Raw genomic sequence first — 12,547 nt, 5'->3', positions numbered from 1 at the left:
ATGCTAGATGTTTGTGTCATTGTCTATCTCGACAACATTCTGATTTACTCCGACATGCCGGAGGAACACCAAGAACACGTCAAGGAAGTTCTTCGGCGGTTACGGAAACATCAGCTTTACACCAATCCTAACAAATGCGAGTTTAATATGGATACCGTTGAGTACTTGGGTTACATCCTTTCTCCTGACGGATTGACCATGTCCAAAGAGAAAGTAAAGACCATTCTGGAATGGCCTGTTCCTAGGAAGGTTAAGGACATTCAGTCCTTTTTGGGTTTTGCAAACTTCTATTGTCGTTTTATTTATAATTATAGTGATATCGTTGTGCCGATGACTCGGCTTACCCGGAAGGGCGCCCCCTGGATCTGGGACAACAACTGTCAAGAGGCTTTCAAAAACCTCAAAATTGCTTTCACTTCTGCACCTATTTTCGCTCACTGGGAACCCAATCGTCCCATTATCGTGGAGACCAACGCTTCTGACTATGCCATTGCGGCGATTCTCTCCATTCAGACTGTTGATGGTGAAATTCATCCTCTAGCCTTCCTTTCTAGAACTCTTCACGCTGCAGAGCTCAACTACAACACTCACGACAAAGAGCTCCTCGCCATCTTCAAAGCTGTCAAAGCTTGGCGTCACTATCTGGAAGGTTCCAGCGATCCAGTGGACGTCGTCACCGATCACAAAAATCTTGAGTATTTTTCTGCTACCAAGATTCTCACCCGTCAACAGGTCCGTTGGTCAGAGTATCTCCACCAATTCAATATGGTAATTCGCTTCCGACTGGGAAAGCTTGGCAAAAAACCCGATTCGATAACTAGACGCTGGGACGTCTATCCCAAAGAGGGGGATATCGGCTACGCTGATGTGACCCATTTTTGTCTGAGTCTATAATCATGCATTTTCAACTGTAAAGTACTATCAGTGATACTGAGATTGGACAGTACATTGTATTCAGAGAAAACACACAGAACTACACAGTGATTGCATCTGAATGACACTTAAGTGGGTCTTCATAGCATAATAGTGTTCCGAGCTTCATCTTTGTATGACATTGCCATAAAGCTGAATTATCAGATTAAAAGATAATAATACTCCGGACCTCTGGAGTTAATTCCGAGAATATCAGAATTGATTTAGCATATGTCCCTCATCCGGAAAGCCTTCCGGTGTACAGCATGATTTCCATCAAAGGTAGCACATGGTAAAACAGGTCCACATGCTACTCCGAGATGCAGCATGATTTCCATCAAAATCAGCACATGCTACAAGAATTCCACATGCTACAATGATTAATATCAGTTGTTAAGGGTTGTTTTGAGGATATATAAGGAGGGTGCTGGCCTCTAAATGAGAACAAGCACTTTCTCCCCCCACTTCTGCAAGGATTTGGTTGGTTGGTTAGTAGCTTCTGGCTATAGTGACAAGTGCACTTTACAGCTATTTGCAGTACCGAAGGCGCGCGCAGATATTTGCCGAAATTCACCGGATTTTATAAACTTATGAAGCTCTATCTTCCAACATGCATATCTAGCTCAAAAATCATTATTACGCTTAGATTCTTCTTGCATCAGGTTGCAATTGCAGAATACTAAGTCCTGAGTGAAACATCCATGGTGGTAGTGCATGTGGTTCAAAAGTTAGGACAGTTTGAGTCTTTCGACACCCGAACATGAAACTCTCAATGAATTTAGCAGACACAGCAACCAAAATGGACATATGATATTTCAGGTATGTACCTGAGGGCACACCAGAAGGAATTTGAGAAAATGGGGCTCGAAGACGGGTTGCAATGGATTGAAAATTTGAGGAAGTGGGTTACTGCCAGCATTCAACAATCTTAGACTATCTCATTGATCCAGACGGTGATAATGATTCTCAAACTCATCAATTAGCATAGAGAATTTGTTTTGAGGCTGCAAAAAGCATGTTACAAGGTGTAATACCAGCAAACATTGAATGCCACGTACCTCTTGTTGTGATCCCTCATTCCTCATCATAGTAGCTTCAAGCCTATTTAATGCTTCATATTCATCCTCTGAGGTATTGCGCTGACTTGTAATGGGTCTCATGAAATTTTGGATGAGTGAAAAACAGATGAATGGTGTGTGCGCAAGGGAGTGATAAAATTTCACATGGATCACAGCAAACTTCCATACTTTCAAATTCTTTGACTTCAAGTCTTCAATGTAGCCTCAATAGCAGATGCAAGGGCACTGTACTAACATTTTGAGAGGTATGAATACTTTAAATAGTTGTGACATAGGCATAATAACACTTCTTCCTATAACTTTTTATTGAAGTAAGCTAACCACATGGACGTTTCAATCAGGACTTAGAATTTTGCAATCGCAGGCCAATGAAATTAAAATCTCAATAAAATATTGATTTTTGAGCAAGATATCTATGTTGGAAGATAGACCTCGACAGATTCATAAAATCCGGCAAATTTCGGCAAATATCTTGGCGCGCCTTTGGTACTGCAACCAGCTGTAAACAAAGATGATATAGTGTTGACTTTCACTTTAAACAAGTTAGAGTTTAAGAAAGACAGAAAGAAAGAAAGTTCAAGGTCACAGATTACCATTATGCTTCAGAGTTAATAGCAGTCAGAGTGCTGTGAGTAGTGCACACTCTTTCTGTGGATTGTACTTGTAGTGTATAATACAAATCAGAGGTTTTGTTCAGTTCAGATAAAGTCAAAGAAAGATTTAGCATGCCCGAGTTTGATAGAATCTCGAGAAGAAAAACTATTCAACCTCAACATTATACCCACATGATGTAGATATTTGTAGAGTTGCAGTGTGATCTTGCTTTTTCAATGATAAACCCCCTTGAACTTAGTGTTTGATGATGGTTTGTGTTGGTGTTGGTGTGAGTGTTAAAGCTTGCATTAGCATTTTATGCATAGCCTAGAGTCAGCATATCAACGCGCAAGTCAACCCTCACAACTTCAGACCTATCTTCACTAATGAGCAACTCACTACTTCTCTTCGAGCTACCTTCTTAGAAGGCCCAATGCTCCGAGTGTCTATTGTCATGAATATCGAAGCTCTGCATCAAGCTATCATTCTCGCTCTTCTGAAGGACCCGAGCTACATTGTTGGCTTGGAACTTGCTAAAGATGCTTCCAATGAATGTTGGAGCTTAGGTAGTGATGGGTTACTACGCCTTGATGACCATATTTATGTTCCGAATCACGGCGATCTTTGCCTTCAAGTTCTCCGCTACTTTCACGATCATCCACTCTCAGGCCATTTTGGCCAGAACCGAACTCTAGAGGCAGTACGTCGTCAATATACCTGGCCCAAGGTCAGAGACTTCGTTCGTGACTATGTCTCCTCCTGCACTACTTGCGGTCGCAATAAGCCTCAGCGTCATCGGCCGTACGGCTTGTTGAAACCTCTGCCGGTTCCGGTCCGACCATGGGATTCCATCTCCATGGACTTCATTGAGCAATTGCCAATGTCGAATGGTTATACAGCTACACTAGTCATTGTGGATTGATCCTCCAAGCAAGCAATCTTTATTCCAACTTTCGATACTATTACTTCTGAACAACTAGCTGAGCTCTTTGTTATTCATGTCTTCTCTAAGCATGGTGTTCCTAATCATGTCACTTCCGATTGTGGTTCCGAATTTGTTTCGGCATTCTTCCGGGCTCTCGGTAAAGCGCTCTCTATGGAACTTCACTATACCTCTGGATATCATCCGGAAGCCGATGGGCAAACCGAGCATGTCAATCAAACTCTCGAGCAGTACATTAGGATCTATTGCTCATACCAACAAGATGACTGGTTGCACTTACTTCCGATCGCCGAATTCGCCTATAACAACGCTCCCAATGCTTCCACTGGTATTACTCCATTCTTTGCTAACAAAGGATACCATTCCAATATCACCTTTCGGCCCGAGGTCGACATGAAGTCTGATCTAGCCAGAGACTTCGTCGTTAACCTCGATGAACTCCACACATTCCTTCGAGAGGAAATCCTTCTAGCTCAATCTCGTTACAAGGAACAAGCTGACAGGAAAAGAATCTCGCATCCGGAGTTCCCGATCGGCTCCAAAGTATTTGTTCTTGCTAAGCACATTTGATCTACTTGTCCTACTGAAAAATTCTCTAAAAAATATCTTGGTCCTTTCAAGGTCATCAGTCGACCTGGTACTTTGTCTTACGAGCTCAAGCTCCCGGACTATCTTCGCCGGATTCACCCGGTCTTCCATGTCTCACAGTTGGAGCCCGTCACGCCAAACCCTTTCCCGAATCGTACTCAATCTCCTCCACCTACAATTGAAGTTGATGGTGAAGAGGAGTACAACGTTGCCAAAATTCTGGACTCCAAGCTGGACAGAAGGTATAAACATTGTCCTCTACATTATTACATTCGGCGGGCCGGTTATGAAGGTACTGACGATAAATTCTCTTGGGTTGCTGCTGATGAACTACATGCTGACGAACTGGTACCCGCATTCCATGCTCGATACCCTTTGAAACCTGGACCTTGATCACAGAAAACATTTTATTTCTTCCACCGAAATTCCGTTCTCCGCCGAAGTTCACTTTGCTGCGTTGAGAGGGTAAACACAATGATAGCAAATTGAGTGTTTATCCCTCTCTCTTAATTGCTTTTCCTATTCTTCAATTTACTGTTTCACTTATGTTTTATTCACACTTAAACTACTTATACTTCAAACTAATTATTCTTATGCCGCTCCGCAGCCCGCTCGTTTTTCAGCGTCAAGATGCTATAACATTATGTATATACAAAAAAGGAAAAAATATTAAAGAAGGGCAGGAGGATACAAGAAGATGACAAGAAGGGGCGGTATGGCCAATGTCTGATATTCTACTCTACTGCTCTCTCCTTTCCTTTCTCCGATTGCGCCTCGGTTGGCGCCGTCTCCTCCTCTTCTCCCTCTCCATCCTTCTCCACTTCTTTCTCTTCTTCCTCTTCTTCTTCACTCTCCTCTACAATCCTCCGCCGCTTCAGCGGTCGCCACTGTTCGGCAGTCCTCCTTGACGGTCCCGCCGTCGCCGGTCCTTCTCCCATACCCATCAAAGCCATCCTGGTGTCCATGGAGATGAGTCGGGCATGATCATCCTCCTGCCTCCTCAGCAGCTGGCGGAGGTACTGATGGGATTTTGAGTTTGCCTCTCGCAGGGCCCAATTGTCAGCAAGGACTTGCGCTATCTGACTCTCGAGGACGGCTAGCCGCTTGCTGCTCGGACTTGCACCTCCTTCCCTCTTGACAGTGTATGGACGACCCGAGTATGAACATCGTACTTTAGAGTCGTGGCAGGGCTTGCAGATGACGCTGCTCTGCTTGCCAGCCTGCTTCAGGCAAGGGATTTTCTTCGCCTTGCATCTCTCACAAGGTTCCCTCTCCTCTTTGTTGTCGCCGTCGTCCGGATCCTCACCAACTGGCTGAAAAGAAAGGGGATAAGTACGATTATAAGAAAGAAGGCTCGCAGTACTTACCTGAGCCGGAACTTCCTCTCTCCCTTTTCCTTTCTCCCTCCTAATTTCTACCACGGGCCTCCGAGGGGAGACTGACATCTCACTGGGCGAAGTGCCCCTCTGACTTCTTGCTGTGGCGGCCTCTGCGAGTAGCCGTCGTCGCTCTACGACCTCCGCATTCTGCTGTTGAGCCTGACTGGCCCGATCTCGCACCTCCTGTGCCGCCTTTCTTCTCGCCGCGCTAGCCCGAGCAGCGACCTCCTTCTTTCTCCTGTCCTCTGCTGCCTTCCTAGCAGCTGCCTCCTCTGCTGCCTTTTGTGCCTTCACCTTTTCGACCCTCGCTAGGGCCTCCCAAAGAATTTCGTCCTCATCTTCATCGATTGGAGTGCCAGGTCTCGGGGGATCGGCGGGGCAGGAAGATGTGCTGGCAGTGGGTTGAGTGGTGGTGGTAGTACGGCTAGTGGTCATTTTTGGACTTAGAAGTTTTGAGAACTTGGGTCTTATTGGCAAAACTCCGGGCCTTTTATAGGGCAAAATGGCGCATGGACCAGCGAAAATTTTCCTTCGAATTGTACTCGGCTTACGGTGAACCAACGAAATTTTCCTGATGACCAAAGGGATAAATACCGTTGCTAACGGGATATAAAATTTTTCTCTGGTGACTAATAGTATTTTCCGATACTCACGGCTTTCGAGGGCTCAAGCCTAAGAGGGGGATACTGTCAAGTCCATGCTTCGGCGCCCCATTCCGCCGCTCGGTATTCCGAAGATCCACTTTATTTCTCCTTATTGTTCTTTCTCACTACACATACCCTTTCGTTCTAGTCCCTCCTTATTATCTTTTACTTTTACCCTGCAGGCACTACATGTATAGCTCCTAGTAGTTAGTCTGGCGCTCCGCACCGATGCGCCGCTCCGTAGATATAAATACTGCCTGTACGCTACTGTAGTTCCTCAGTTTAATTATCGACTTAGATTCCCTCCTTAACTCTGTGCTCTTCTAAGTCTTCAGGCTCATCGCCTTGAAGTACTCTCTACTATAACCTTAGGACTTAGACGTTCTTTGTTTCGCTCCTCATCACCGGCGATACCGCCGTTCCGACTTGGCTGCTACTAGCTCCTCCCTTCTATACTCTCAATCTCCGGGGACTAACGGCATAACAGCCATGTTGTTAATAACTTCACTACTGTCCCACTCGACCTCCCGCTCTTAGACACCTTGTGGCTCTGGCACGGTTATACAGTGTACATGATCTTAACAGTCATCGGCATGGTTTTCCTCAAAGTAGGAGGGAGTCGAACTCTTTTGTAAACCATGGCAGAAGGAGTAGGCTTAGAGGCTTTGGAATCTTCAACTACCTTGACGGTAGTTTGGGATTTAGGCTCTTTGCTGCCCACGGAAACCTTGGTAGACGAGGAGGCTCGAGGAGCTGAGTCCACAGAAGGGAACCCACTTAAGAGCTCTTTATCCGAGTCTCTTGAACGAGTGGAACGAGGAGATGAAACTGAATCAAAAACGAGAAGATAAAAGTGAATCAAAAACGAAGACAAAATGAATATATGGTAAGGAAATTGAGAAATTAAATTAATACTCACAAAATGAGGAAGCGTCAGCCTTAAGGCTTTCCATCTCCCGATTCCTTTGAAGTGCCCTAGGGGGCACAGCTGGTGCTTTAGTGTTAGAGGGAGGCAGGATGATGTCGGAAACCTTGGGAGAAGAAACTATTTTCGGAACCCCAGGAAGAACACCTTGGCCTCAAAGTGAGGCAAAGGGATCCAGATCCTTAGAGGGGACCATATGCATCATGGTGCTTCCCTCGCGAAAACGCAAACAAAACGGAATGGGAATTGTGGGGAATTGTTCAAGTGAATCAAATTAATAAGATAAAAAGGATGGGAAAGAAAGATACACTTACAGAAGCAGGAGAGCGGTGTTCAGGGGGAATTCCCCATTGCTGCCCCAAATCATCCCTCAAGAAGGCAGGGAGACTGTGAGACAAGTGCTCTGCAGTGAGAATGATATGCTCCGCAAATAAAGGACAATTTGCTCGACCCATCCAGAAGTCACGAAGATAAAGCTGAAGGATGGAAGTATTAAGTGAAAAAGAAGAAACAAAGGAGGAAGTAAAATACATACCAAAAAAGGTGCCGCCTCCTCAAAAACATTATATATCTCCTCGGACTCTGTTGAAGCCGATGACACACCTAAATTTTGGCTAGACGTCTATGCTGTGAATTGTGACATTTTCACGTATAGATTTGTATCAAGAGGACTGTAATTGAGACCCAGATTGACAGTCAAAGTCAATACTGAATCAGTCTAATAAGTTGAAGGGACCATATACCCATACTACCACAAGTTGGTTAGTTTACCCATCCCCGATACTACCTTCGGATAGCAGTCTACCTGTTTGTCAAACAGGATTATACCAGACTCGGACTACATCTGAAGGGTGACCATTCACGTATGACATACCAAGGGTATTCTTATTGGACCTTACACTGGCAGGAGTTTGGAAGAACTTACTCAAGTGACCATGAGCCAAGGATTGACTCGAAATGACTTTCTAGAACTCAGGAATTATCAAATACTCCTTCTAGAACGAGATCATGCATTAATCTAAAAGACTGCGATTTAGTCTAATAGACCAATCAAGTTGCATGGTTGAGGAAAATGACTAGAAGAACGATCGAAGTACTGCGAGGCTCCGAAGACATATCAAATGAATGTCAAAGAGTCCTGACATAGAAAATATTGAAGAATGCAATTGAATGAATACTATGCGCAACTCCCTTGATAGAGTATAGGCACAATGGGTGTCTATTGAAAGAGAGAAGCAATTAGTTTAATCCAGATGAATCAGATTGATAGGATTAGAATCAAGGAGAGCTGATTTGCCTCCGGACGAGGTGACAAACGATCAAAGTAAGTGTTGAACAGCAACGACAGTTGAACACCATTTGAGTCATTCTCTAAAAACAATTAAATTAAATGAATATCGAAGTACCTACCTATGTTTGGAGGTATACTTGAATCTTGGAACCATTATGGACCAAATAAGGACATGTAGATTCAAATTAAATGGTATCTGACCGAGTGTAGAAGTTTTCTTGCGGTTCCGAACGTTTATTGTATTAAATTAATTGTACTGTGCGACTCTATATTCTGTATGTATAAATAGCGATCCGATGTATCTGGAATACAAGTGATTTTGGGACGACGTTGCAGTGCTAATCCGTAAAAAGGAAAGACACACTCCCGCCAGACTGAAACCCCTTCGCTAGCAGCCATTTGGGCCCGGCACTTGTGAGTATAGGAACATTGTGTTCTGCTCCTTGTGACTGCGAGAAGTATATCCAGTTGTTGGGTATTCTTCGAACTTAGGATCAGTTGTTGGTCTTAAGGGCAAATCACGCTGTGTGGTTGTGCCAGCACATAGTTCTAGCCCTCCGTAGGGGTCTGTGTGTTTTGGTTTTAATTTACTTTGATTCAAAACCCCAATTCTTGATATACCCATATCAATACAATCAAAGCACAAATTGTGCTGAACCTACCTTAATCAAAGGAATATATTGAATCCTTAGAACGATTCAAATTGATTGATTAAAGCTTCTTACTTAGCTCTCAAAGCTTTGCGGAACCTTTGCCAATGCTACCTCTTGCTATTAAATAAATTTGATAGCAGTGAACTCGCATATTGCGTATTAGATTGGTTGGTTGGAGTGCCCATTTGATTCCTTCCTTTCTCTTTCACATAAAAGCGAGGCAAGCTCGTTAGCGGTGGTAAGCATCAGATTGCTGACTGCAACAACCGAAAGGCCCGAGAGTCGAAGGGCCATGCTGCTGAAGTTGAAGAGACCCCAGATGCAATGCCAATTGTTGTGGAAGAGGAATTGGAAAACTAATCTGCAGCTCTTGTTCCCCAGTATGAAATGGGAGCTGCATTGATCAGGTTCGTACCTCACCTGGGGAGTTATATCTCAATGCGTCCACTCTTTCTTCTATTGAACAATCTCTTGTAATATCTTTAACTACTGAATTTCCATTATCCAATTTGGCCGCGCCGGCCGAACCTATCTCTGCTCTTCTCAAATTCCCTACTCTTGTTGATTTTGGTTCTACTGACTCTTTTATTGATACTCGTTATGTTTCACAAAATTCTATTCTGACTATCAAGATTTCTCCTGTTAATCTTCGTCTTTTTGATGGTTCATTATCTTCCAAACCTATTACCGATATGGCAAACATCGCCATTCGGTTCCCTTCTGGCAAATTACTTCTATTGCCCTTTTATGTTACTCATTTAGATTCATCTTGTAAAGCAGTATTAGGTTACAGTTTCCTATCCCGCTACAATCCATTGATTGACTGGGCATCTCGAAACATTACTTTCTGTAACACTTCACACTTTGATTCTCCACAGACGTCTGTGCCTTCTGCCACCAACATTGTTGATGCAAAGGTCACTGTTCCGTTACTGGAACCTTCACCATTGGTTTTACTAACAATTCTGGAAAACCCTCCTGGGGATTCACTTCGCTCTTGCTCTTGGTCAAAACGGGCCAAGCCCCTTTTGTCCAAATTTCCCTTTGAACCCATCTATTCTTATGCCATGGTCTCTCAATTTGCTGCTCAACTGGAAACTCCTGAGGTCGACATTGCACTGGTCAGTGCTGCAGTCTTTAATAGGGCTTGCAAGGACGCTGGTATGGAACCCATTCTTCTTTGTGCTATTCACTCAGAGGTCACAGCCCGCGCCACTGACCGCTCCTCCACCACTCCTACTGTCCCTCCACTACATCATTCTATTCCAAAAGAGTATGCTGAGTTTGCAGACGTCTTCGACGAGATTGCTGCAGATTCATTACCAGAACACCGGCCTTATGATCTGAAGATTGACTTGGAAGAAGGTGCTTTGCCGCCTCTCAGTTGAATTTATCCTTTGTCTGAAAAGGACTTAGTCGCCCTTAAAGACTTCATTGACAAACAGCTGGCCACTGGTGCCATCACCCCATCTTCCTTGCCTCACGGCGCTCCAGTACTCTTTGTTCCCAAGAAGGATGGGAAACTTCGGCTTTGCATGGACTTCCGCGGTCTCAACTGCATCACCATGAAGGACCGCTATCCCCTGCCATTGATCTTGGATTTCTTTGACGCTCCAAAATGAGCTAAAATCTACACCAAATTGGATCTTGCTTATGCTTATCATCTAGTCAGAATTGCAGATGGTGACAAATGGAAAACCACCTTTCGGACCCGATACGGCTCTTACGAATGGAAGGTTATGCCTTTCGGCCTTACTAACGCACCTGCTGCTTTCCAACGTTTTGTTAATGACATCTTCTCTGACATGCTAGATGTTTGTGTTATCATCTATCTCGACGACATTCTGATCTACTCCAACATGCCGGAGGAACACCGAGAACACATCAAGGAAGTTCTTCGGCGGTTACGGAAATATTGGCTTTACACCAATCCTGACAAGTACGAGTTCAATATGGATACCATTGAGTATTTGGGTTATATTCTTTCTCCTGATGGATTGACCATGTCCAAAGACAAACTTCATGGGTTTCACAAACTTCTATTGTCGTTTTATTTATAATTATAGTAATATTGTTGTGCCAATGACTTGGCTTAACCGGAAGGGCACTTCCTGGATCTGGGACAATGACTGTCAAGAGGCTTTTGAAAACCTCAAAATTGCTTTTACTTCTGCGCCTATTCTCGCTCACTGGGAACCCAATCGTCCTATCATCGTGGAAACTGATGCTTCCAACTACGCCATCGCGGCGATTCTCTCCATTCAGACTGTTGAGGGTGAAATTCATCCTTTAGCGTTCCTCTCCAGAACTCTTCACACTGCGGAGCTCAACTATGACACTCATGACAAAGAGCTCCTCGCCATCTTCGAAGCCTTTAAAGCTTGGCGCCATTATCTGGAAGGTTTGGGTGATCCGGTGGACGTCGTCACTGATCATAAAAATCTTGAGTATTTCTCTACTACTAAGATTCTCACCCGTTGACAGGTCCGTTGGTGAGAATATCTGCACCAATTCAACATGGTAATTTGCTTCTGACTGGGGAAGCTCAGCAAAAAACCCAACTCGATAACTAGACGCTGGGACATCTATTCCAAAGAGGGGGATATTGGCTACGTGCAAGTCAACCCTCACAACTTCCGACCTATCTTCACTAATGAGCAACTGATTACTTCTCTTTGAGCTACCTTCTTAGAAGGCCCAATGCTCCGAGCGTCTATTGTCATGAATATCAAAGCTCTGCATCAAGCTATCATTCTCGCTCTTCCGAAGGACCCGAGCTACATTGTTGGCTTGGAACTTGCAAAAGATCCTTCCAATGAACGTTGGAGCTTAGGTAGTGATGGGTTATTACGCCTTGATGACCATATTTATGTTCCGAATCAGGGCGATCTTTGCCTTCAAGTCCTCTGCTACTTTCACGATCATCCACTCTCAGGCCATTTTGACCAGAACCAAACTCTAGAGGCAGTACATCATCAATACACCTGGCCCAAGGTCAGAGACTTTGTTCATGACTACGTTACTTCCTGCACCATCTGTGGTTGCAATAAGCCTCGGTGCCATCGGCCTTACGGCTTGTTGAAAATTCTGCCAGTTCCGGTCCGACCATGGGATTTGATCTCCATGGACTTCATTGAGCAACTGCCAATGTCAAATGGTTACACAGCTATCCTAGTCATCGTGGATCGATCTTCCAAGCAAGCAATTTTCATTCCAACTTTTGATACTATCACTTCAGAACAACTAGCTGAGCTTTTTGTTATTCATGTCTTCTCCAAGCATGGTGTTCCTAATCATGTTACTTCTGATCATGGTTCCGAATTTGTTTTGGTGTTTTTCCGGGCTCTTGGTAAAGCACTCTCCATGGAACTTTACTATACCTCTGGATATCATCCGGAAGCCAATGGGCAGACCAAGCGTTGATATGCTGACTCTGGGCTATGCATAAAATGCTAATGCAAGCTTTAACACTGACATCAACACCAACACAAACCATCATCAAACACTAAGTTCAAGGGGGTTTATCATTGAAAAAGCAA

At 44.2% G+C, this 12,547-nt stretch overlaps 1 protein-coding gene across 1 annotated transcript; it reads right to left on the bottom strand.

The window, feature by feature from the left end:
- Window positions 1–6,698: 6,698 nt before the first annotated feature.
- C8R40DRAFT_1176176 (uncharacterized protein) lies at window positions 6,699–7,519 on the bottom strand (the record flags this gene model as incomplete). Its single annotated transcript, XM_046232466.1, has 3 exons — window positions 6,699–6,967; window positions 7,059–7,170; window positions 7,379–7,519. 3 exons carry the CDS (start codon window positions 7,517–7,519, stop codon window positions 6,699–6,701), a joined length of 522 nt encoding a protein of 173 aa, XP_046080949.1.
- Window positions 7,520–12,547: the final 5,028 nt, after the last annotated feature.

Source organism: Lentinula edodes (genome assembly GCF_021015755.1).
Source record: "Lentinula edodes strain Le(Bin) 0899 ss11 chromosome Unknown C8R40scaffold_50, whole genome shotgun sequence".
Classification (NCBI taxonomy): Eukaryota; Fungi; Basidiomycota; class Agaricomycetes; order Agaricales; family Omphalotaceae; genus Lentinula; species Lentinula edodes.
The sequence above is the reverse complement of the archived record's forward strand: the minus strand, read 5'-3'. Positions and strand labels throughout refer to the sequence as shown.